This window comes from Sinocyclocheilus rhinocerous, unplaced genomic scaffold, assembly GCF_001515625.1.
Source record: "Sinocyclocheilus rhinocerous isolate Xijiao unplaced genomic scaffold, SAMN03320098_v1.1 scaffold254, whole genome shotgun sequence".
In the NCBI taxonomy this organism is placed as follows: Eukaryota; Metazoa; Chordata; class Actinopteri; order Cypriniformes; family Cyprinidae; genus Sinocyclocheilus; species Sinocyclocheilus rhinocerous.
In genome coordinates, this window is record NW_015628690.1 from 788,416 (window position 1) to 812,936 (window position 24,521).

Below are 24,521 nucleotides of genomic sequence, written 5' to 3' on the forward strand. Positions count from 1 at the left end.
TATATATATATATATATATATTATTATATATATATATTACTTTTATACATGTTATTCATTAAAGGTCTATGAAATATCCTTTGAGTCTATTATTTGAAGCTTTCTTGCTGTGATCGCTTCCTCTAAAATAAGAAGTGTCAACTCTGTTCTGTTTATGGATGGCACATAAAGTGGCTCAATATTTCCTTCAGATATATAATTAAACTGATTACTCCTAACTAAGGGAGCAGGTTATAGAATGCATTGTGGAAAACTAAGAGTACATTAAAATTCCTTCAGAAACTTGGAAATCTGGTTAATATGATTTATATAAATAAAAATCTCAGCTCAGGTGTGAAATGAAAATGCAGGTATTCACTGACCCTACGCTCATAAAAACAGTACATTTTTAATGCTGCACATGTAATGCCGCATGGGAGTGATTACTTTAGGAAGTAATAGTGTTAAAGAGTTCTTTTTGTAAATGTTGCCAGAACTGTCATAATGTAATTATGGTTGATTCTAATTAAATTTGCATGTTGCGAAAATCCTATGCCTGGTATTCAAATAGATTCACAATCTAGCAGTATAAAACTAAACCTGTATCCAATACTTCCAGTTTACATGTGTATTATGCCACATAATAAAACATAATGTTGCACTACTCTCTTCTTGAACACTATACTTCAAATATTTGTCACATTTTGGCCCGGTTTCATAGACAGGGCTTAGCCTAAGCCAGGATTAGCAAATAGTTCAATTAGGACATTTAAGTAATTTTTTTATAAACATGCCTTAGAAAAATGCATTACTGGTGTGCATTTTAAGACAAAACAAAGGCACTGACATGTTTTAAGATCAGTCAGTGCAAGTTTCTTTCAGTTGAAACAGCTCAGATTTACATTTTAGTCTAGGACTAGACTTAAGCCTTGTCTGTGAAACCGGGGGTTTATGTGATCAGAGTTGGACCATTAGCAGCTGATGCTCATTAAGCTCATTTGAAAAATGCATTTCAGATGTGAATCCTTTAATCAGGTTAGCTATCAGTCAAAGTGCATAAGTATTTCCTTGAAGTATTCTACAGCATATTGTCAGAATGCCTTCCTTTTTGTTGTTTGTGGTTTTAGCTTTAGCTGTGTTCTTAGTGGCCCAAGCAGGTAACGTGAGGCTTATGCCAGAGAGTGTATTTTAACACCAAGCCTGTAGCATTTGCATTGTGCACTATATTGCTGAATTTTTTACACACTGATTCTAAGCCTGTCAAATTCACTTCACTTCAGCAGTCACTGTGGACTGCGGCAAAAACTCTGTCTCTGTACGATGGATTAATGTAAACTCTCAAGTGGATCCATCCCTCCTCCGCTTAGGTGACTGTCCTCCAACCCAACTTTCAGTAAATCCTCAAGGGTCCGAGGCAGTGTTCTATGCTGAATTTTTGACCTGTAATATTAGGAGGCTGGTGAGTTCGGTGAAGAATTTCACTGTAATTCCTTGTTAGTAAATGGTAACCGATTTGTCATCTGATTTATTCGTGTTTGGAAGTATGAGCCACTGAGCTATTAGTTAGTAACTCTTTCCTATGAGGCGCAAAGTGTACTTAACAGTTCTTAAAAGGGAATTCTTTGTGCCATATTCAAGTCTTAAAACTTTGGGTTGTTGGAGTTATTTGTACATGTAATAAGACATGGCTAGAAATTACTGAGATCTGTTTATCTGCTGTGAAAAGTAACACCGCTTGTTCATGTTGGATTCAGCAGTGCTCTATTACAAAAGGTCATGTTTATATTTTAATGCATTCAAATGGCAATGAAGTATAGAAAAGTATTAAAGTAATTTATTCTCTATTTTTCCCTCCATAGGTGACAACCAATGAGATTATATTTGAGACTGAGATCACTTCTCCCACATTGTCAAAAGCAACACCAATTTATTACCCTGTAGCCTGTGCATATGAAAGGTGACATCTTTGTTTATTAAAATGAATCTGAAGACCCTCTTTTAATGGCATATTGCTGCTTGAATACCTTTTATGATTAATGCAGATCAAAACTGCTGCCTTTCTTTCAGGGAAGAAGACTGGGCTCCTCCTTTGTACGATCCTCTGCTGTTTCATACACATGGCCAGGGAGATCTGGCATTTCGTATGGCTCTCATGAAGGGTATGTATGCACTTTGTAATGAGACGTTCTTGATGACTTGAATATGTAATGGTCTTACAGCTTTCTCTTTGTAGATGACTTCAGTGGTGTGGCCACTACCACAACCTTCTCACTAGGCTCAATGATCCCAATTGCTGCCTCAGTCGCCCAGCAGAACCATCAGCCATTAATACTGCTGCTGGATGAATGTTTGGCTTCCACAACACCAGAATTGGCTCCAGATTCTCATGTTTACCCACTCATTACCAACAAGGGGTATGTGTGTAGACAAGATGTGCCCTTTCTGAAGCCAAAAATGTTTCCATGTGATTAGCAGTGTTCTTAGTCTTAATGGCGCCAAAATGCTTCCTTCAGGAATGCTCTAACGGTTTATGGCGCCATCGACTGGTGAATTAGTTCAGTGACGCCTGCGCTCATTCGAGGCCAAGTTGAGAGACCATTTACCACGTTACAATTGCAGGTAAATTATTCAGATAACCGCCATTCGTAATAGTACATTTTTTGTCATAGTATAAACGACTTATTTTACCGCAGTCCAACATTTATAATGTTACAAAAGATTTCTATTTCAGATAAATAGTGTTCATATCGATATCGGAATTATATCGTATCGACCGAAATTAAGAAATATATCGTGATATCAATTTTGGCCATATCGTCCAGCCCTATGTCAAAGTGACATCAAACCCTAAGCTAACACAATTCTGCTATTTATAACTTAAGGAGATGCATTTGTTTCAGATCGCTATTGTTCAGAAAAGGCAGAAGGAGCGAGTCATTGCATTCTTAAGAAACAGGTCTGTGGAACTGGAACGAAAGGTGAAAGAAGTCCGTGATCAGTGCTACAGGTGGTAATTTGTGGCATATATCTAATATATATTCAGTGGCACTTTAAAAATGGGACTATTTAGTTATTTGTGTTTTATTTAAGGCAAGTGTCTGAGCTGAAACAAGAGAATGAAGAACTAAAGAAGCCGCTTTCTCAGAGGAGGGTGAGAGTTTCTTATTGCATGTCTCATGCTTCCCTTCTAACTTCCGTTCTCTTTGGATGTTATAATTTTTCTTTTCTCCACACAGACATCTCCTGGGAGGTTTTCAATTAATGGGTAAATACAGATAATTGTCTTTATGTGCATAGATGTGGGTCATAATGTAATGTAATATAATATAATACATTTAAAATATATTCTTTCCATATACAGAGGAACTCCAAGGATGATTCTTCCTGTAGCTGTCACATCACCAGGTAGCAAGTTTCGTAGCTTGAGACAGAAACTTCAGCTCCTAGACTGAAACACTGTATATATTGTTCTCATCACATTGTATTTCCCATTGCATTTCCAAAGTCACACCTCGCTCTAGAGCTGTCAGGTAGCTTGCATTCTATCATGTCAATTATTTTTATATAGTAGATTTGCTTTCCCCCAAATAATACTATTCAATTCTGGTTGTTGTGCAAGTTCGGGTGACACTTTGGAGAGGTTTAGACATTCCAGACTCGGCATGACAGTGAGTGTGCTCTACTATATTCTAGTATAAGGTGTGTTCAGTTTACAGTTTTTCTCGATTGCTAACACACTATAACTGATTCATTTGGCCCAGTTTTCCAAACCATTCATACGTTTCTCAAAACTTTTAACACATATCACCTGTTTCCAATTTGCTCAGTGTTTTCTGCAAAACTCTACACAAAAACGCCATCATTTTGCACAGGTTTAACCATGGCAAAGCACTATAGTTGACCATGTTCTTCTGCATGGACTGACATGCCTGTGGCTCTAACATCTGTGGTCATGAAGTCTTTTGAAAAACTGGTGCTGGCCCACCTGAAGGACATCACTGGACCCTTGCTGGATCCTCAGTTTGCCTACAACAGAGCAAACAGGTCTGTGGACGATGTGTATCATCTGAGGCCAAAGTTTGAGTCTGACAAAAGAGAACATGTTTTTGACTAAACTATTTGATTTTGACCTGGAAGTTTGAAGTTTGCACAAGTTGGTGTATAGTTTTGAGATTGTGTTTATAGTTGTGAGAAAATTGTGAATTTTTTCATGAATTGTGTTAGCAATCGAGAAAAACTGTAATATAGTCAGTTATCAAGTCATATGGAAATAAGAAATTGTCATGTGACTGTTTTACGTCTAATCTGTCCTAGACACCCCCAGGGTCATCCATCTCTATGTCAAGCGTGAGTTCAGTACATGAACATGGTTTCAGTAAGTGATGTAATACTGACATTGTCAATCATATCTCTCAGATATCATTTGAGTTCATAAAGTAACGATAATGTCAAGGTAGACACACTACTGTTTAGACTCATTGTATGCTTATGTTCTCTTTTTATCTTAAAGGGACACCCAGCTCAGTTAACACTCCCACAAGGTAACGTTTTATGCATTTACCAAGACTAAACATTTTTAATGCCCTAAATTGAAAGTTTTCACATTAAGCATTTGCACTGTCCATCTTCCCTTCAGTTCCAGCTTCTGGCTAGGCCTACACTCCAGTCCCCAAGGCCATAACCAATAATCATTTGTAGCTAATTCATGTCATTAGAAAGCCACTTCATCACTAATGCATTCACATCACCTAAAAGGAGTGATCTACTTCATCCATCCTTCATATCAGTAGATACAATTATATTGACATTAATTTATTTGAAAAATGCAATTTTTAGTTTACTGATTAAAGATGGCACAAATAAAGGCTGTATGGGCCATAAATATTTTTCATTTACGTTGGTCTCGGTATCACAAGTATTTTGCTCATTTTTTGAATGAGATTATTGTTAGAATTGAAATTACACATACAAAATGTAACCCTCTTTCATTTTCCAATGGAAATGTAATTGAATTTGCAATTGAAAGAGAAAACCATTAAATGTGATAATCAAAAATATTTCAACATATCAACATTTTTGTAAGCTGGGCTCAGTTACAACAAAAAATGATGTTAGAAATAAATCAGTCAAACAAATTGCATTTTTTTCCAGTTTATTATAACAGAAAACGTGAAACAGCTACATTACGCAAGGAATGGGAAAGAGGAATGTCTTGAACTCTTCAGCATCAATTTATCGTATAATTTTAATTAACAGCAGTTCATGTTAATTAATGTTCCCTTTTTATAGGTGGAATTTGATCACAAAACAGACGTAATTTTTTGTTAAGCATACCAAAAGATCTGGGCTGTGTTCCTCAAAAGCATCTTGAGCCAAGTAGATCGTACTAGCTACCATTGGTGATAATGGTTCTACGATTTACTTGGGCTTACTATGCTTTTGGGAAATGCAGCCATGAACTGTCAGCACACATAACCAACACTTGTGCATCTTTGTTGATAAGTGAAATACTGATTAATTTAAAACGTATGTTAATGCTAAATATAGGTCTACTTTAAATTATGTGAAGGATTTACAATTCATGCCATATTTTCCTAATGCAAATATGGTACCAATGGTATTTACCATTTTTTTGTAAATACACCATGAGACATCTTTGACATGATTGATGTCAAGAGGTTAACTGAACAGAATGCAACAGTGAGTTAAACATAATCAGTCATGTTTTATTTCAATACAATGTTTCGCCTCCCTGAAACACAAATTTACAGACAATAAGGCACAAGATTTTACAAAAACCATGGCTTTTGTTGTCGTTTCACTGCAGTGGAGTAGGGATGTATTCAAAGGAAATGTTTATACACAATGAAGTAGCATTGATGGATCCATAAACCTCTTAAGTGCAGAATGTTAAAGATAATTGGAGTTAAACTAAAAATTTACAAAAACATACCCTCGCATTGCTAAAGTTACTGGTCAAAAAAAAAGAAACTACAGTACCTAATAGATAACCAAACCAAGGTTTCGGGAAATCTAAACAGTTTTAATATCATATCAGTTCTAAGAAGCTGCAATTAAAGGCTCTAAAGGATTACTAACAAAAATACCAACAACACAAACATAGGAAACTGGAGGAACAGCCAGTGGACAGATGACTCCCAGAGCACCACAGGAACATTACTTAGTATTTGTTAAAGACCAAAAAATACATTTTACATTTCAATACTGCCTGTCGTTTAACAAATTAACAAATCATGTAGGGTGTAAAAAAAAAACAAAAAAAACTTCACATTGCTATTGTTTTTTGTTTTTTGTTTTTTTTTTTAAATAGAGGGCACTGCATGAAGTGATTTTATACTGTGCCTTCAAAGGGGTTTCACAGCAGATTAACAGACGTGAGCACAAACCGTTTTCATTCTTATATTAATCAATCAATAACAGTGATCTCTGTGTCCAGTGTTGTACCGCCTTTAGATGCAAACCAGTCTCGGACCTGTTGATAACTCATTTTTGTCTTCCGGCAGAGATTGTCAAGGTCTTTCTCTTGGAGTGGTCCGGTCTGTCGATAATACTGCTTCAACGGACTGAGGTCTACAGAATCTGTTGCAGACTTCTGCATTTTTGGTGTGCTGTTCCCTTGTGACTTACGTTTCCTATTGCCTTCACTTCCTGGGGTTCCAGTGGCATCGGCAGCAGCCCCTCCACTTTGTAACAATGCTATCTCAGCAAGCACTTGGTCACGTACGTCAGCATGCACCCAGCGTACATTGCCATTTTTTACAGCATAACGTGTGTCCCCAAACCACTGGATAATGTCAGCACGAGGCAAAGATGTTAGTTCCACTATCTGTGTGTATACATCACTCTTTGGCCATGGGCAGCGCTGGAAGTATTCCTTCAGGACAGCCAGTTGCTCCTTTGTTTTCCTTAGTCGTCCAGCCACTGTTAATACTGAAGAAGGTGAAGTGTTATCCGAGGAGTTTAGGGAGTGGTTCAAAGCATTTGCTTTGGCAGAGCGTGCAGATTTCAATGACCTGCCTGAGCGTTTTTTAGATGGGGTGATTGATGGAGAAGAAGAGGAAGTGGGTGCAGCTGGCTCTGGAGGTGTCAAACAACGTCCCTCACTTTCCTGTTCGCTTCCAGCTTCATTAATCTGAATCTCACTTTCCTCTGAACATTTCTCCTCATCCACAACTAATGCTCCTTCTTCAAATGCCTCAAGCGTGTTAGACAGGAAAAGCTGGAAAAACTGAGAATTCTTTGGCCGATTCTTTCGTGACCCTTTCACGCGAACCTTTTCCTTGCCTTCATCATCAGCATGCTCTGTTGTTTGCTTTTTAGTAGTGAGAGGAAGAGGCTGAACCTCCTGAGACTGAGATGATAGACTGCAGTTGGGTTCATTTTGTTCTCCTTGAGTAGCGGAGAAGGATGTTGACAACCCTCTACCATTTCGCAGCTGGTAACGACTGTCACTAAACCATTTTCGAATCTCATTACGAGTTAGGCCTGTCTCCTCTTGTAGGCGCTGAAGCTCTGTCTCATCAGGCCAATTCTCCTGTAGAAAACTCTTACGCAAAGCAGCTAACTGGGCTTTGGACTTTTTGTAGCGCCCCTGCCGTGGCTGCTCAGATCCAACAGGAGACTCTGTAGAAGTAGGTGGAGTGGCTGCTTGAGGCGTTTCTGGGATTTCTACTGGCTGTCGGTAGTAGTACGAATCCTGGGGAGGTGGGAGAGATGAACAGAAATGTGAGGGAGCAGGAAAGAGCTTTGCTGGTTCTGTGCTTTCAATTTTATGTCTTTTACGAGGCACTTGTGGACTTTGCGCTAGATCTTCTACATGATCTTCTGTTTCTTTTAAATCCTCAATTCCATTTTTCCTCTTTGTACTGCTCTCTTTGTGTTCAGTTTCACTTGTTCGCACTGGTCTAGCCAGCTTGAGCCGCGTCTCTTCAATGTCCTCCGAGGCCCAGCTAATTCCATACTTGATGCGTTGCACCATGAACCACACTTTGACTTTATCTAGGGGAAGAGCGCAGACACGGGCAAGGGTGCTGACCTCTTGAGATGTTGGATAGGGGAAGATGTTGAAGGCCTGAACAAGTTCAGGGATACCATCCAGCTCACGTGTTTGATCAGACTGGGTCCACACTAGCTTTAGTCCTTCAGATACCAAAGGAAGACATACTACGGAGTTATTATTAGTGCTAAAGCTTACTGCAGCACTGTTCTCTCTTGGTCTACGATTAGAGGGGCTCGCATGTTCCTTTCCATCAGAATTGTGGTGGTATGGTGATTTTTGCTGCCGTGGACTGGTGAGGCTTCCATCTTGTCTTTTTGCTGCCACCCCTCTCGGAGAGATAGCTTTCAAGTCATGGTCACTGTGCGTCGCCATCAGAGATGTCATACCTCTATTGCCGCAGACTGTAAGAATAACAAAGAAACAGAGTCAGCTGAAAATGAATACAGCATAGTAGACCATGTGCAATACCCATAATGCATTTTTTTGCCTTTTAAACAGGTAATTTTTGGTAAAAGTTAAAATCCTGTCTGTTGTTTGTAAGCCGGATTTGTGAGGGGTGAAAAGGTTGGAATGCTGAGGGGTGGTGGGCTGTTGCTGGCTGGTGGGTGCTAGGATGGTGCTTTGGGGACGGGGTTAATGGGTGGGGTTCCGGTCATTCTTTGGTGGGTCAAATCTTCAGTAGAATCCATTCAGATCATTTGCAAGATGCAGCAAACATAACTTCAGAAAATCTGACATTATCGATGCACATCCAGAGATGCAAAGTGACTTGCTTGTGAGATTTTCGAGAAAAGCTGTTCATCAAACTCCCTGAAAGTCATTCAACTGGGACTTTACGGTCAACTCTACAGTCCATCCATTGACTTTCCTCTCTAAAGTTGAAAGAAGGACAGATGTCACCCCCTTCCCCCTGCCATTCTCTTCCACACATTAGCCTTTTATTAAAGCCTGTCGTATACTCTACACCAATGCACACCCAACCCCCACTATGGCGGACTTGGGAAAAAGAGAGATGGGGGCCCTGCCCTTCACAGCTCCCTTGCCCTGTTCCAGTGCACGTAATGGTCCGCTTCCCCCATTTGCCTAACCCCGGAGAACCATATAGAAGTTCGTTTAACCTTCCAACAGATGGCCAAGAGATAGTAAGAGAGTCGGTCTCGGTTAAATAAAGGTAACAAAAGTTGCAATTTGTCAACCTGGTTTGTTTGCCAGTTTTGCAGTTTGCCTACCCAACACAGCACAGTCTACAGAGCACATGTTGGTCATCTCAAACTTGGTCTGTGCTCAGAATTAAAAGGCTTAGATTTTTACTTTGAAATCTAATCATGACTTGAGTTTATTTTTCTGTTTGTCCTGACTAGAACACCTTACTTATGGTCACCAATTTGTAAATCAGCGACATACCTTTTCAGTTTTAGTTTTAGCTTCATGCGGCATCCTATGACTTTAATGAGCCCAAAACAAAGCTGAACTGTGAACCACAGAAACAAACTTTATCAAGTCTACGTGAGCAGTGTTAGGCAATCCTGCTTGGAAAAGCTTTGCCAATATTAGGCAATTTACCACTACAGGCAATGAGCAGGCAAGTCATCTACAAAACAAGCTGGAGGTGAACTTGACATGATAAATTCCCGACTGCCTGTTGTGACCTCATTTATCAGATGATGACTTGGAATGACTCGACTAAGCATAAAGTCCCACTAAGTTGAGGTCAGAGTAGCTTTTGTTTAGCAGGGTTACTATTTGTACATGTGTCAAATTTACAAATATATTAACTTGTGAATATATATATATATATATCTGAACATTAACGTAATTAATTCATATACAGTCTGTGAAACAGAAATACAATGCAGTTTAGACTAAATAAACTTGGTTAGACTTGTTGTAAATTGCGTCAGTGGCCGATGTTTGTCCATGGCCTCTATTATAATCAGCTTATGTGGGGAACTTTTGATGCAAGTCGTAGGATGCGAGATGAGATCACTACAGTATGTGTTCATCCACCAATCAGTAAGCAGGTGTAAGGGCCATCATAAACCGAATGCTTCAACAATATACAAGGGTTTATGCCATAACAGTTCTTGTACAGCAGCCCTTTTGTGGTGCAGGATCCGCTCACACTTCAGTAACGCACATAAACAAACTCCCGTTGTCCCATTTAACCATACATTACTGTTTGAACCTTGTTCAAAACAAACGCTTCAAATAATGTGAACACGACGCGACGTAAGACAAAATCGACTGACTCCTCGCGTGGCTTTTAGGACGCAACAAGCTTCGAGAGCCTTAATTCCGTCTCGGCTCTGCTTTAAAAACTTTACAAACGTAAGCTGTAAAGTAGTTCGCGTGAAACAACAACTCACCGCTTGAAATTCTGTCAAGGCTGTATGTAGATACGCCACTCCAGCTGGTTTGTATTGTCCGTTGTCGTTTTTGTTCTGGAAATCCCGAAGTGTTTTTAGCCTGTCCGGTCAGACCGAGGCTAGACAGAGAGGATCAGGAAACTCTCGGACCAGCCCCCTCTTTCTCATGCAATGACGGTGCCGTGGCCATGCAGGTCCAATCCGGGAAGGAGAGTAATGGGAGGAGGAGCACAGCTGAAACTTGGCCCCGTGAATGCACTTCCCATCTGGGATGTAATTACCATGTGAATTGTGCCACATGATAAGTTTTAGGAGTCTGCAGGTAAGGATGCATATCATTATACTTTGATCAGACATGTCAGAGGTAACTTTATGAATGTTTGTGTTTAGGAAGAAGCAATTAATTTAATCTACAAATTAGTAAAAAACAAAAAAAAACAATAACTCCTTAAGGTTGACACAAGAGCCATTCACTTTGCATAAGGGTCCTGATCACCCGGTCATTGTTTATTTTGACTGTATATTATCCCGCATAATACATGGCTACCCACCAAATAAATTAATATACGTGAATTATTAATTTGAGATTAATCGTTCTAATGTGAGCAGAAAGAATGTCCAGGAAAACTAATCAAGCTGTGTTTGTTTTGTGCTAATGACAGACTGACTAGTCATTATCCAACTTATTACATGGCTATTTAACAATGCACATTAAAAATATTGATTTGAGTTAAAATACTTTAATTAGTGTACTTGCAGAGACATGAGAACCACTCTTTTCCCAGAAAAGTGGACAAATTATGCAATGTTGCACAGGTGTTTGACCAATCGGAATGAAGGGTTCAAGAGCGATATATCAATCTATCAATAATACAACACAAAAGACTGTAGTAAAATGTTGGTATTTATTGCAATAACTCGTTTGGTAAGTATACAGTCATCCATAACAGGGTTAATTAATCCCTTTCCAGTTAAAAACAGTATGTTAATATACCAGTATTTTTATAAATTTTTTCATTTTAGAAAACAGAGTTGTGACAATACTAATTCTGCTCATGAATTGTGCATTGTGCATTAATTGTCTTCCAGACTCAGCTACTGTCATTTTAATCAGTGCTTTACTCATTTGTAAAAATGGACATTGCAGTAATTTTAGAAACATTTTTTTTTATATATAAAAAGATTTTAAAAAATAGACAATGTCTCTTCACTGAGACATATTAGATTTTTCCACTGCCAAGGCTCAGCATGGAACGAGGCACTCTGATGAATGAAGGAGTGAATACGGACAGCCAGGACACATAGGGTACCTGGGAAATGACAAACTTCAAAGAGGTGTAGTCCATGACACTGCGACCTGAAATAACAAGGAGGATTTCATTTTGTAACATCTCAATCTAATCATCTAATTAAGTTTATCGTAACTGGAAAACTATTGCTTCTGCATAAACATTTGCCACTGTACCATCAACATCCTTGAGTCCATAGCGGCGAGCGAGGTCACAGGTCATCAACACTTGCCCGGTCATTGACATTAGACTTTTATCTGTTTGTCACCAAGAAGCAGAAAATATGTCATCTAAAGCCTCGAGACAATTCATTTCTCACCAATTACTTTCACTGTAATTCATAACCATGTTAACTTTAGTCTTTAAAAAAAATCCAACCTTTGGCCAGCTCAACTATGCATCGTCCACTAAACTCTGTCGTCTCACCCTTATTAAATATTTCCTTGAACTGAGAAAGATAGATTGTAAATATTTAGGAAGACAAGTTTTATTTTTTTCCATGAACTTAAGCAATTATGATTAAGGGTTTTGACAAATAAAAATGGCTTACTTTTGGATCAAATCCTGGAGGAGCCTCATCATGAGATGTATACTGATTAATTAACTCAGTCTGAACTGCCCCTGGCCAGAGGCTTACAGAAACCACACCTTTCTTCTTCAGCTCTACTGCCATGTCCGCTGCCATTCTGTCACACTGAAGAAAAGAACCGGATGAAAGTTGGAGCATAAATAAATACATTGAGAATAATGAAGGAATAGTCTACAAACAGAAAGAATGATTGTGGAATTCTGTGCAACTGAAATGATATACTGAAAATGACTTCAGATACAGAATTTGTAATGCTGTGTGCACGGACTCACTGCAGCTTTGCCGACCCCATACGATACATTGAAGAGATAGCGCAGACCACCCATGGATGATATGAACACAATCAAGCCTTTGCCCTGCGCCACCATCATCCGTGCGGCATACACTGAGCAGAAATAGTGACCTCTGTGAAAACAGTGACCATGATCTCTGAAATGGCTCCGAAAGTCCAAAGAAAATTAATTGCTATGAATTTTTCACTTTTCCAGCCTTTAATCACAGATTTTTCAATTTAATAATTGCATTAAGTCATATAACCTCTATTTAAATAAATTAGTTTTTTTACAGGGTCAAATAAGTAAGTTTCATGTGGTTAGGTACTCAAGTTGTCATGCACTACCATTCAAAAGTTTGATTTAAGAAATTGAAATATTTAAACAATAAAAAAAAGAACTAAAGTTTAAGAAAAATTAATACTTTTATTCATATATATACATTTTAAAATATATTAAAACACAAAATGTTATTTAAAATTGTAATCATATTTCACAATATTACTGTTCTATTTTCTCAAACAAATGCAGCCTTGGTGAGCATAAGAGATGTTTTTAAAAACAACCCCCAAATGACCTGTCTCTTAGATGTGACAAGTCTTCAAATTCATTAAAAATTATTTATGTGTACATCTCTGCATAATATTTGTCACTTGGAGTCATCTCCAGATTTGTACTGTACTGTACCTGAGTCCAGTGTTGTTGATTGTGTCCCAAACATCTGGATCCACCTCCCAGAACTTCTTGTTCATGTTGTCAAAAATAGCCTAACACACAGACATAAACACAACAATAGTAAAACAGTTATTTTATGAAACTTTCAAAAGCAAAAATAATTCACATTCAGAAAAACTGCAAATTTGTTCCATAGTTAGCTGTGACTGACCTGTACACCCGCATAGGCATTATTGACCAATAAGTCAAGTCTGCCATTTTGCTCACGTTGAATACGTTCAAACAGCTCCTTGATTTCATCCTCTTTAGATGAGTCACAGACCACTGGAAGACACCGGCCACCTCTCTCTGTCATCTGTTATCATGAAAATAAAAGAAGCATGAAATCAATATCACCTTCCCCAAGTTGAGGGCTATTATTGATACAATCAGGAGATAGTTTCCACACCTCAGCTGCTGTCTGCTTCAGAGTTTTCTCCTGTCGACCAGTGATGTACACTGTAGCGCCAGCCTCAGATAACTGTAGGGCAATACCTCTTCCAATTCCTCTGGAAGCACCAGTCACCAAACAGATCCATCCTGATAGAGCCATCTGACAAACACACGCAAACATAAATTGATGCCAGTAATAACTAGTGTTGGGGGTAATATATTACAAGTAACGCAAGTTACGTAATCAGATTACTTTTATCAAGTAATGAGTAACGTAACGCATTACTTTTTAATTTACAAGAGAATATCTGAGTTACTTTTTCAAATAAGTAACGCAAGTTACTTTTTTTTAATGTCCGATCTTTAGAATTAGTTTATTGAACTGGTTCACATAATCAGTATAAACGGTTTGGTTAAAATCGGCCAAAGTGGTTCTCAAGTAAACAGCTCACTGAAAAAAAAAACAGGCCAGATATGAGTCCCGTCCCAAATGGGGTATGCTACTATGGTTATATATATATACACACACACACATACATATATATATATATATAATTTATTTATTAATATGATAGCATTTTCTTAAAACAATGAAAAACGCGATGACGTGATTACGTAACAGCGCAAAGAACCACAGAATCATTTTGTAATCGGTTCTTTAAAACTGTTCCTAAAGAACCGATTCGTGGAAATGACTCCCTAGTCAGTAACACTCAAACAAGTGAGGAAAAAAAGCCTGCCTGTCACCCTGTGGTCACATTTATCCATTGCAACCTTCTTCACAACGACATTTAATTGGTCAGGAGTAAGTGATATACATAATCACAATTATATTTACCTAAGCGTGCAGATGGAAACGTAAACTTGAAAAACTTGTGCCTCTCGTGTTAAACATTCGACTTGTTTTGTATTTGATTAATGTGATGGATAGAAGATATTACTGCCGTGCCGTATGATATTACAATGAAAAACCTACTTGCGACCGTCATATTTACATGTTGTATTTAGGCTATAACGCAACACGTACCTGTTCGACGGCGCGGTTAACCCTCCGATGAATGGTAATTGTCTCTAAGGAACTCTTGCCTAGACTTGAAAAGTGTGGTGAAATAAACTGGCCAATTTATAACGTGCAGATAAGACAGTCATGTTAATGGCCCTTCTTCCCACTCCCGTAATACGTCTAATATAAAGCCCATGTGTTTTGCGAATGTAAACGATGCTTTTAAAACATATTTAAAACACATGAAATCTGCAACCCAATGAACATGAGTATGCTAATGCAGCCCATTTCATATCACACAGAGCGGGAAATCCATTACCTTGTTAAAATATTTAGGTTTACATCAAGGTTAGGTTTCTGCCAACTATGTTGCTGTTTATTAGACTAAACTGTTCCCATGAGTGAGGACCTGCAGTGTTTATACAGATTATTCAAGCAATAACCATAGCCACACAACATGATTCCACTTTCCCCTATATGTATAGGCATTTCTCATTGGTATTTTTCTTTTCAGGTACTTATTACATTTTTGAGAGGCAAAGTGAGAGGAGAGCTGTGTCTGAAATAACATAAAGCAAGAGTAGGTACTACTTTTGACAAAGAACTTAGGCCTACTTCGCAACCATTAAATGTGACAGTAGTCATACAGTACTTTTCGTCTACTGCTTTTCAAATATTATGTATTCAGACATACTACTCTTCTGGCGTACTGCTTTTTGCATACTGCAGGGGCTCTCTGCAACTTTCCTGCAGAGTTTAATACAAACCTCGATCAAACTCACACAGTAATCCTGAAGACCTTGATTAGCTTGTTCAGGTATGTTTGATTAGAGTTGGAGCTAAATTCTGCAGGAAAGTGGGCCTCGAGGGCCAGAGTTGAGAACCCCTGGCATACTGTGTAGTAGAGAAGATGCAGCGGGGGACCAGGATGTGAACACAGCAAAAACCCAGGTCTCCTGAACAGTGCAATATATCTGATAATAACAATGGTCATTTCATTGCATTAAATTGACAACATGGCCCTACAACAGCATCACTCCCCCAATAGTGGAAATCTCTGAATTGTTTAGTCACTACATTTACCTAGCAGAGCATGGCTTTATGATTGTGGGGCACTTGGTCACCAAAGGACCTTGGCCACAATAATACATTGTGTACTTTGCCATTCATCGATCCAGATAACCTCTGTGCTAAATCTACTTTGATGCCTCTTTGCAGAGTCACCACTGCTTGTATCAAACCATTATTAGAGAATTAAAAACCAAAGTCCACAACATGCCACCATACGCAAGGCCACTGGTCCTTTCAGTTTTAATAGTTTGTAGCATCACATATACAGTAGTCTCCCAGTAACACATTCTTGCTCTTTTTAAGGTGCACAGTTCACATGGTTAGATATTAAGCTAATCGATGCACTGTGTTTCCCTAATAAAGATAAAGCTTTAATAAAAAGGTAGAGGTTTAATTTCAGTAATAAAAACTAAGTGGCAAACCACATTCAGAGAAATGTTAATTGTTCAGTGACAAACATCATCATTTGAGCAAATGGACTGGCAGAGGCCTCACTGTTATATATCTTGTTACAGTATACACCACCAAATATTCAGTCTTTTAAAGTCGAGAAAGCCTTTGAATATATCTTCCTCAGTAGCTGATACTCAAAACAATGGTGACTTGCATGAATGGCAGTGTTTTTTTGTTCTGTTTTGTTTTTTGCAACCCCAATAATACCAAATTGTGAATGCTCTGATGTCCCAAAATATTACAAGTTTAATTATAAATGTCAAATTTTGACATTTTGAGTAGTATTTATTTATATTTCAGATTTCAGTGTTATAGGCAGGTTCTATGTTTTCTTCCATTTTTTGAAACGTGTTTGGTTAACTGTTCAGGAATTTGCATTGCAAATAAAAATGACCATGTCATTGACATTTGCCACACTCAAAACTACCAAGTTATCAACGAGCTCAGGGCTGGGTGTGAAAATACACATATTTTCCTCTTGTGCAATGTGAATTATTTTTGCAGTGAAGATCACTGTCAGTATTATGGAAATGAGATGACATTTTTTTCCTGATACAAATAGTAAATATACTGAAAATTATGATATTTTTGACACCCAAACATTGTGGCTTATACAGTATCTCACAGAAGTGAATACACCCCTCACATTTTTGTAAATATTTTATTATATCTTTTCATGTGAAAACACTGAAGAAATGACACTTTGCTACAATGTAAAGTAGTGAGTGTACAGCTTGTATAACAGTGTAAATTTGCTGTCCCCTCAAAATAACTCAACACACAGCCATTAATGTCTAAACCGCTGGCCACAAAAGTGAGTACACCCCTAAGTGAAAATGTCCAAATTGGGCCCAATTAGCCATTTTCTCTCCCCGGTGTCATGTGACTCATTAGTGTTACAAGGTCTCAGGCGTGAATGGGGAGCAGGTGTGTTAAATTTGGTGTTATTGCTCTCACTTCTTTGCATGTTGTAAAAAGCGTCCACTGTTATAAAAGCTGTACACTCACTACTTTACATTGTAGCAAAGTGTCATTTCTTCAGTGTTGTCACATGAAAAGATATAATAAAATATTTACAAAAATGTGAGGGGTGTACTCACTTCTGTGAGATACTGTATATGCTGGGTGTCTTCTTATTTTTAATGTAATAGTTTTTAATTAGCAACAGTAGCAAGAAATTAATGACAATTTTACAGCCAGCTAAATGACTTTATCTTGATGGCATCTTTAAAACAACGAAGTAAAAACGCATGTACATGATCAACATACATGACAGGATTACCAAAAATAGCCACAGTGTTTGCACCGAGGCGTGTTAGAATTTGCCCAGGCTCAGCATGGAACGAGGCACTCTGATGAATGAAGGAGTGAATACGGACAGCCAGGACACATAGGGCACCTGGGACATGAGGAACTTCAGAGAGGTGTAGTCCATGACACTGCGACCTGAAACGACAAGTAGGACATAAAAAAACCCTCTGTAGAATTTCATTTTGGAACATCTACATGTAAGTATCATTGATCATAACAGGAAGCACCATCACTCCTACATAAACATCTGTCACCGTACCATCCACATCCTTGAGTCCATAGGGGCGAGCGAGGTCACAGGTCATCAACACTTGCCCGGTCATTGACATCAGATTTTTATCTGTCACCAAGAAGCAGAAAGTAACACATCAGCAAGGGCCTCCAGACAAATCAGAATAATTCATAAACCTTTTCCCCTTTAAATGAATAGTTTAAAAATTAAGTTTTGTTATCATTTACAGTACTCACTTTTTCTGTTAAACACAAAAGAAGGTACTTGAAGAATGTTGGTAACCAATTGACTTCCGCAGTATTTTTTTTTCCATAATCATACCAGCAACTGTTTGATACCAGCGTTCTTCAAAATATTTTCTTTTGTGTTCAACAGAAGAAAAAACTCTTACAGGTTTTGAACAACTCGTAAATGATGACAGAATTTCCATTTTTGGGTGATCTATTCCTTTAACTACTCATTCAGTCTTTTAAAAAAATCCAACCTTTGGCCAGCTCAACTATGCATCGTCCACTAAACTCTGTCGTTTCACCCTTCCTGAACATTTCCTTGAACTGAGAAAGATAGATTGTAATCAGATATTTAGCTAAATGTATTTATTTCATAATCACACCTATTCTTCATGAACTTACAAAGCAATGATGATGAGACAAATAAAAATGGCTTACTTTTGGATCAAATCCTGGAGGAGCCTCATCACAAAATATATACTGATTAATTAACTCAGTCTGAACGGCCCATGGCCAGAGGCTTACAGAAACCACACCTTTCTTCTTCAGCTCTACTGCCATGTCCGCTGCCATTCTGTCACACTGAAGAACCAAAAGAAAGTTTAAAGCATAAATGAACAATGAAGATGAATAAAGGAATAGAAATTAACCATCTTTCAAATATGTTACACTGAAAATTACTTCAGATACAGAATCTGTAATGCTGTGTGCACGGACTCACTGCAGCTTTGCCGACCCCATACGATACATTGAAGAGATAGCGCAGACCACCCATGGATGATATGAACACAATCAAGCCTTTGCCCTGCGCCACCATCATCCGTGCGGCATACACTGAGCAGAAATAGTGACCTCTGTGAAAACAGTGACCATGATCTCTGAAAAGGCTCCGAAAGTCCAAAGAAAATTAATTGCTATAAATATTTTCAATTATCCAACTTTTCATCACAGATTTTTTTTCAATTAAATAATTTGATTTAATTCACTTAATTCATTGTGTAATAAGTCAAAAATGTATGTGGTACTGATGTTTAGGTAATTAAGTTGTCATAAGCAACTGATTTAAATATTTGTGACCCTGGACCACAAAACCAGTCTTAAGTCGCTTGGGTATATTTGTAGCAATAGCCAAAAATACATTGTATGGGTCAAAATTATTGATTTTTCTTTTTGATTTTTTACAACTTTAAAGGCGATTTTCTCTGTATTTAGATTTTTTTGCACCCTCAGATTCCAGATTTTCAAATAGTTGTATCTCAGCTAAATATTGTATAACAAATATAACAACCATACACCAATGGAAAGCTTATTTATTCAGCTTTCAGATGATGTATAAATCTCAATTTCGAAAAATTGACCCTTATGACTGGTTTTGTGGTCCAGGGTCACATTTGGGGTCAGAAAGATTTTTTAAAGAAATTAATACTTTTATTCATGTATATATTTTAAAATATATTAAAACAGAAAGTTATTTTGAAACTAATATTTCACAATATTACTGTTTTTTTGTCATTTATCAAATAAATGTAGTCTGATAAATGACAAAAAAGTTTTAAAATTTGTTCAGAATCATTTATTTTTTACATCTTTCTTCATAAAAATTGAACTCATTTGGAGTCACCTCCAGATTTGTACTGTACTGTACCTGAGTCCAGTGTTGTTGATTGTGTCCCAAATATCTGGATCCACCTCCCAGAACTTCTTGTTCAAGTTGTTCATAATAGCCTAACACACAGACATAAACACAACAATAGTAAATATATAGAAAAACTGCATATTTGTTCCATAGTTAGCTGTGACTGACCTGTACACCCGCATAGGCATTATTGACCAATAAGTCAAGTCTGCCATTTTGCTCACGTTGAACACGTTCAAACAGCTCCTTGATTTCATCCTCTTTAGATGAGTCACAGACCACTGGAAGACACCGGCCACCTCTCTCTGTCACCTGTTATCATGAAAATAAAAGAAGCATGAAATCAATATCACCTTCCCCAAGTTGAGGGCTATTATTGATACAATCAGGAGATAGTTTCCACACCTCAGCTGCTGTCTGCTTCAGAGTTTTCTCCTGTCGACCAGTGATGTACACTGTAGCGCCAGCCTCAGATAACTGAAGGGCAATACCTCTTCCAATTCCTCTGGAAGCACCAGTCACCAAACAGATCCATCCTGATAGAGCCATCTGACAAACACACGCAAACATAAATTGATGCCAGTAATAACCAGTGTTGGGGGTAATATATTACAAGTAACGCAAGTTACGTAATCAGATTACTTTTATCAAGTAATGAGTAACGTAACGCATTACTTTTTAATTTACAAGAGAATATCTGAGTTACTTTTTCAAATAAGTAACGCAAGTTACTTTTTTTTTTCAATTTATTGATTGACAGCTCTCCTGTCCCCATGCTGAGAGAAATCAGATGTTACTGTAGTTCTAAAATAAATATGAATATGCATTAATTCATCTCACTCACAAAAAAAACACAGATTCAGTATTCCTCAAAATGAATAAAAATACAATATTACTGTTTTTTTGTCATTTATCAAATAAATGTAGTCTGATAAATGACAAAAAAGTTTTAAAATTTGTTCAGAATCATTTATTTTTTACATCTTTCTTCATAAAAATTGAACTCATTTGGAGTCACCTCCAGATTTGTACTGTACTGTACCTGAGTCCAGTGTTGTTGATTGTGTCCCAAACATCTGGATCCACCTCCCAGAACTTCTTGTTCATGTTGTCAAAAATAGCCTAACACACAGACATAAACACAACAATAGTAAAACAGTTATTTTATGAAACTTTCAAAAGCAAAAATAATTCACATTCAGAAAAACTGCAAATTTGTTCCATAGTTAGCTGTGACTGACCTGTACACCCGCATAGGCATTATTGACCAATAAGTCAAGTCTGCCATTTTGCTCACGTTGAATACGTTCAAACAGCTCCTTGATTTCATCCTCTTTAGATGAGTCACAGACCACTGGAAGACACCGGCCACCTCTCTCTGTCATCTGTTATCATGAAAATAAAAGAAGCATGAAATCAATATCACCTTCCCCAAGTTGAGGGCTATTATTGATACAATCAGGAGATAGTTTCCACACCTCAGCTGCTGTCTGCTTCAGAGTTTTCTCCTGTCGACCAGTGATGTACACTGTAGCGCCAGCCTCAGATAACTGTAGGGCAATACCTCTTCCAATTCCTCTGGAAGCACCAGTCACCAAACAGATCCATCCTGATAGAGCCATCTGACAAACACACGCAAACATAAATTGATGCCAGTAATAACAATGTCCGATCTTTAGAATTAGATCATTGAATTGGCTTACACTCAGTTTAAATGATTTGTTTAAAAATCTACCCAAGCGGTTCTTGAGTCAACAACTCACTGAAAATGGCCAGATGCGAGCCCTGTCCCAAAAGGGGCACTTAACATACACTTGCAGTATTGCAATATGCTGTTTTGGTTAAAAACAGCAATATATGAAAAAACATATTATTGGAACGTTTTAGTAATATACCAAGGAAGTCAGAGACATGTGATGACGTATAATGCAGTAAAGAACCCGCTGAATCATTTTGTAATTGGTTCTTCACAATAAACCATAAAAAAATGCAAACGTTGCATCAGACTTGTCATTATTTATGACTTTGATCTTTGTTCATTTCATACTTATGTGATTTTGTGATGTTTTCCACATTAAATAAAAAGATTGCATGGATAAAATGTATGTGTTTGGGCCAGGGCCATAGCTGGGGTATGCAGGGGCCCTGGTGCAGGTTGTGGCTGTGGGCCCCTAGAATTGTCACCATCTTTCTCCCTGCTAACGACATGCATGGTTTGGGCAGTTTTCATTATCAGAAGCTCTATATATATACTTTTCAGGACGTGTGAGGCACACCATGGTAGACACCGAGAGTCCCGAAATAACCAAGAAGCGGTGAGAAATAAAAACCTGTCACCCTGTGGTCACATATCAATTTCTACCTTCTTCACAATACCTATATTTCCATGCAAAGTTGTGAATGTAATGTATGCGGAATATTTAAATATTGCATAAAACATTTGTCAGTAAAGTTCCGTTTCCATCCCAAGGGTTCTAGAGAACATGCACAAGTTGGACACTTCCTGGGAAACTGGCGAAATAATAAAAACGAAAGCTGCAGGAAGTGAGGCTCTTTTTTCCTACATAAACGACTTGCGCATCGGAGCGCGCATGCGGACGAAACACAATAACAAACGCTGTCATGTTGTCTTGCTTTCGGAGGCGGGCGCCTGATCGATGTTTGGTAACGCAATTGTGTGAGACAACTCTGTGTGGCACTTACACCAAATCAAGGTTCAGGCACTTCAGAATGACTAAACTTGTGAGATGGTTTGCGATGAGACTAGTGGGCTGTTAAGCCGCCTTTCCACTGCACACGACAAACGACAGCCGTTGGACCGGAAGTCATTCATTTCCAATGGAGAGTCGTACAGGGGCTGCGTGTGGTGCCGACCATCTGCGAATGCGGAATTTTCGGATCCGATTTGAGCTTCGGATGCGTTCAAATATTTGAACTTGAGCGACTACACCGTATGCGACACGCAGACCGGATGTGATGTATTCCAAAGTTGTCCAATCAAATCAGTGCGCAAGTTGAGAATTATAATTATTTTTGGTTATCACATTTTATTTTGTTTTAAAACTTTTTAAAAAATGCATGATATTGGTGAATCAGTCAACGGTTAAGGCAAAGGCACGTGAGTTTTTTGTTGCCTAGAAATTCACTCTGTAAATGTTTCCTTCGAAGTTCATCCGCATCTTGATAAAAAACGATCCGACTCAACCGAGCAAATACTTTTTATGCGCATTTTTAGAATGTAGATATGCCCATCGGCGTCCATCCAACGTTTTATGCAATAAAATCCGCATAAAAATAGGTTGGTAGAAACAGCCTATAACTAATTATATTTAATTGGCACAGAATGAAAGTTATACAACAGCGATGCATCACCACAGTTATTTACCAAAGCGTCATGCAGATTGAAACGTAAACTTGAATATCTTGTCTCACTCGTTTGAAATCTTCGACTTCGACACTTGCGTATGTGTTTTATGAGATGGTTAGAAGATAGGCTATCATATAAACAATATAGCCATATTTAATGAAAAACCTACTTGCGACCTTCATGTAGGCTATATGTAAACGCAACACAGGCTACCTGATAAACGCTGCGGTTAAACCTCCGATGAACTGTTGTCTCGGGAAATCTTGCCTGGACTTGAATCAGGAAACAACAGGCAAAGTTTGGTGAAATGAACTGTAGCCTATTTCTTGCAGATAAGACAGTTCTGTTTATGGCCATCCTCCTATTCCCGTAATACGTCTAATATTAAGCCAATGCGTTTTGTAATGTGTTTATAAAAACTTAATGAAACCATATGAAATCACCCACCCCATAAACACAAAAGTACGGTAATACCGACCTTTTTCCATTTGTTCATCTTTAGCTTATAATTACACAGAGAAGGAAATCCAGGGCCTTGATTAAACATTTTGGTTACAGCAAAGTAAAGTTAACTCTTCCTCAGTTCTGCCAACTATGTAGCCTACTGTTTAATGGACTAAATTGGTTTGAGGATCTGCAGTGTTTATTATAAAGACTATTCAACCAATAACCATAGCCACACAATATGATTCTACTTTTCCCTACAAGTAGCCATTTCTTATTGTTTTCTTTCCAGGTACTTTTTCCATTTTTATTGAGAGACAAATAGAAAGGAGCTGTGTCCGAGAGTACTTTTGACAAAGAACTAACGTCGCAAGCATTAAAAGTGACTGTTTTTAGACATACTACTCCTTCTGGCGTACTGCTTTTCGCATACTGTGTAGTAGAGAAGTAGCATATTCATACCCAGTGAATGGACCAGGATGTGAACACAGCAAAAACCAAAGTCTCCTGCACAATATATATCTGATGACAATGGTCATTTCATTGCATTAAAATGACAACATGGCCCTACAACAACACTGCACATATAGTGGTGGTAATCTCTGAATTATTCAGTCACTGCATATACCCAGCAGAGCTTGGGTTTATGAGCACTTGGGCACCAATGGACCATGGCCACAATGACATATTATTTACTTTCCACCCATCAGTCCAGATAACCTGTGGGCTAAATCTACTTTGATGCCTCTGCAGAGTCACCACTGCTTGCATGTTACCAATTAAAAACATGTCCGAAAACATGAATACCCAAGGCCCTTACATTTCCATTTTTAATAGTTTGTAGCATCCCATAGTCTCCCAGTAACCCCCCTTTCTTTGTTTTTAAAGGGGTCATATGATGCGATTTCAATTTTTCCTTTCTCTTTGAAGTGTTACAAGCTCTTGGTGTGCAAGTCCGCCGGCCGCTCCTTCGTCTAATCCGCCAGCCGCCATGTGTTTCGTTGTGAAAGCGAAACTACTTTGTTTGGTCTTCCAAAAGAAGACACAACTAGAAATCAGTGGTTAAGTTGTATTTACAACACTGTTCCAGAACAGTTCAACCCAAATATTCAGATGTGTGCAGCACATTTTATGGAGGACTGTTTCCTGATC

General features: G+C 38.1%; 4 protein-coding genes across 6 annotated transcripts; 1 reads left to right on the forward strand and 3 right to left on the reverse strand.

Moving 5' to 3' along the window:
- Positions 1–1,000: 1,000 nt before the first annotated feature.
- On the forward strand, positions 1,001–3,431 carry LOC107738204 (zona pellucida sperm-binding protein 3-like). The gene is made up of 9 exons (XM_016549940.1): positions 1,001–1,136; positions 1,263–1,438; positions 1,839–1,936; positions 2,047–2,138; positions 2,213–2,412; positions 2,880–2,989; positions 3,070–3,130; positions 3,216–3,244; positions 3,341–3,431. The coding sequence occupies exons 1-9, from the start codon at positions 1,076–1,078 to the stop codon at positions 3,429–3,431; spliced, it is 918 nt and encodes a 305-aa protein (XP_016405426.1). The 5' UTR covers positions 1,001–1,075.
- A 2,829-nt stretch (positions 3,432–6,260) lies between these two features.
- On the reverse strand, positions 6,261–10,635 carry LOC107738129 (homeobox and leucine zipper protein Homez-like). The gene is made up of 2 exons (XM_016549826.1): positions 10,366–10,635; positions 6,261–8,400 (listed from the first exon to the last, which is right to left on the reverse strand). Exon 2 carries the CDS (start codon positions 8,381–8,383, stop codon positions 6,407–6,409), a length of 1,977 nt encoding a protein of 658 aa, XP_016405312.1. The 5' UTR covers positions 8,384–8,400; positions 10,366–10,635; the 3' UTR covers positions 6,261–6,406.
- An 898-nt stretch (positions 10,636–11,533) lies between these two features.
- Positions 11,534–14,766, reverse strand: LOC107738132 (dehydrogenase/reductase SDR family member 1-like). Its single transcript, XM_016549831.1, has 9 exons — positions 14,650–14,766; positions 13,639–13,782; positions 13,402–13,545; positions 13,203–13,282; positions 12,516–12,648; positions 12,205–12,348; positions 12,033–12,102; positions 11,831–11,911; positions 11,534–11,722 (listed from the first exon to the last, which is right to left on the reverse strand). Exons 2-9 carry the CDS (start codon positions 13,780–13,782, stop codon positions 11,586–11,588), a joined length of 933 nt encoding a protein of 310 aa, XP_016405317.1. The 5' UTR covers positions 14,650–14,766; the 3' UTR covers positions 11,534–11,585.
- A 2,504-nt stretch (positions 14,767–17,270) lies between these two features.
- On the reverse strand, positions 17,271–23,321 carry LOC107738130 (dehydrogenase/reductase SDR family member 1-like). Of its 3 annotated transcripts, none has more exons than XM_016549827.1 (9): positions 23,139–23,321; positions 21,037–21,180; positions 20,800–20,943; positions 19,568–19,647; positions 18,644–18,800; positions 18,361–18,504; positions 18,177–18,246; positions 17,720–17,800; positions 17,271–17,595 (listed from the first exon to the last, which is right to left on the reverse strand). In XM_016549827.1, exons 1-9 carry the CDS (start codon positions 23,280–23,282, stop codon positions 17,465–17,467), a joined length of 1,095 nt encoding a protein of 364 aa, XP_016405313.1. In that variant the 5' UTR covers positions 23,283–23,321; the 3' UTR covers positions 17,271–17,464. The 3 variants fall into 3 exon arrangements, with proteins under 3 accessions (XP_016405313.1, XP_016405315.1, XP_016405316.1); XM_016549829.1 differs by lacking the exon at positions 19,568–19,647 and adding an exon at positions 20,601–20,680 and having other exon boundaries at positions 18,644–18,776; positions 23,139–23,320; XM_016549830.1 differs by lacking the exons at positions 20,800–20,943; positions 21,037–21,180; positions 23,139–23,321 and adding exons at positions 19,727–19,870; positions 19,964–20,107 and having other exon boundaries at positions 18,644–18,776.
- Between the last annotated feature and the right edge of the window lie 1,200 nt (positions 23,322–24,521).

Excerpts from the sequence above, each read along its gene's own strand:
- LOC107738204 (XM_016549940.1), top strand. The coding sequence starts at position 1,076 with ATGCCTTCCTTTTTGTTGTTTGTGGTTTTAGCTTTAGCTGTGTTCTTA. Across the intron at positions 1,937-2,046 it reads GTAGCCTGTGCATATGAAAG|GGAAGAAGACTGGGCTCCTC; the intron begins GTGACATCTTTG and ends CCTTTCTTTCAG. Across the intron at positions 2,413-2,879 it reads GGTATGTGTGTAGACAAGAT|ATCGCTATTGTTCAGAAAAG; the intron begins GTGCCCTTTCTG and ends CATTTGTTTCAG.
- LOC107738130 (XM_016549827.1), bottom strand. The coding sequence starts at position 23,282 with ATGGCCATAAACAGAACTGTCTTATCTGCAAGAAATAGGCTACAGTTC. Across the intron at positions 17,801-18,176 it reads CATAGTTGAGCTGGCCAAAG|ATAAAAATCTGATGTCAATG; the intron begins GTTGGATTTTTT and ends TCTTGGTGACAG. Across the intron at positions 17,596-17,719 it reads TGGACTCAAGGATGTGGATG|GTCGCAGTGTCATGGACTAC; the intron begins GTACGGTGACAG and ends TTGTCGTTTCAG.
- LOC107738132 (XM_016549831.1), bottom strand. The coding sequence starts at position 13,782 with ATGGCTCTATCAGGATGGATCTGTTTGGTGACTGGTGCTTCCAGAGGA. Across the intron at positions 13,546-13,638 it reads TGAAGCAGACAGCAGCTGAG|ATGACAGAGAGAGGTGGCCG; the intron begins GTGTGGAAACTA and ends TCATGATAACAG. Across the intron at positions 12,349-12,515 it reads ATGGGGTCGGCAAAGCTGCA|TGTGACAGAATGGCAGCGGA; the intron begins GTGAGTCCGTGC and ends TCTTTTCTTCAG.
- LOC107738129 (XM_016549826.1), bottom strand. The coding sequence starts at position 8,383 with ATGACATCTCTGATGGCGACGCACAGTGACCATGACTTGAAAGCTATC.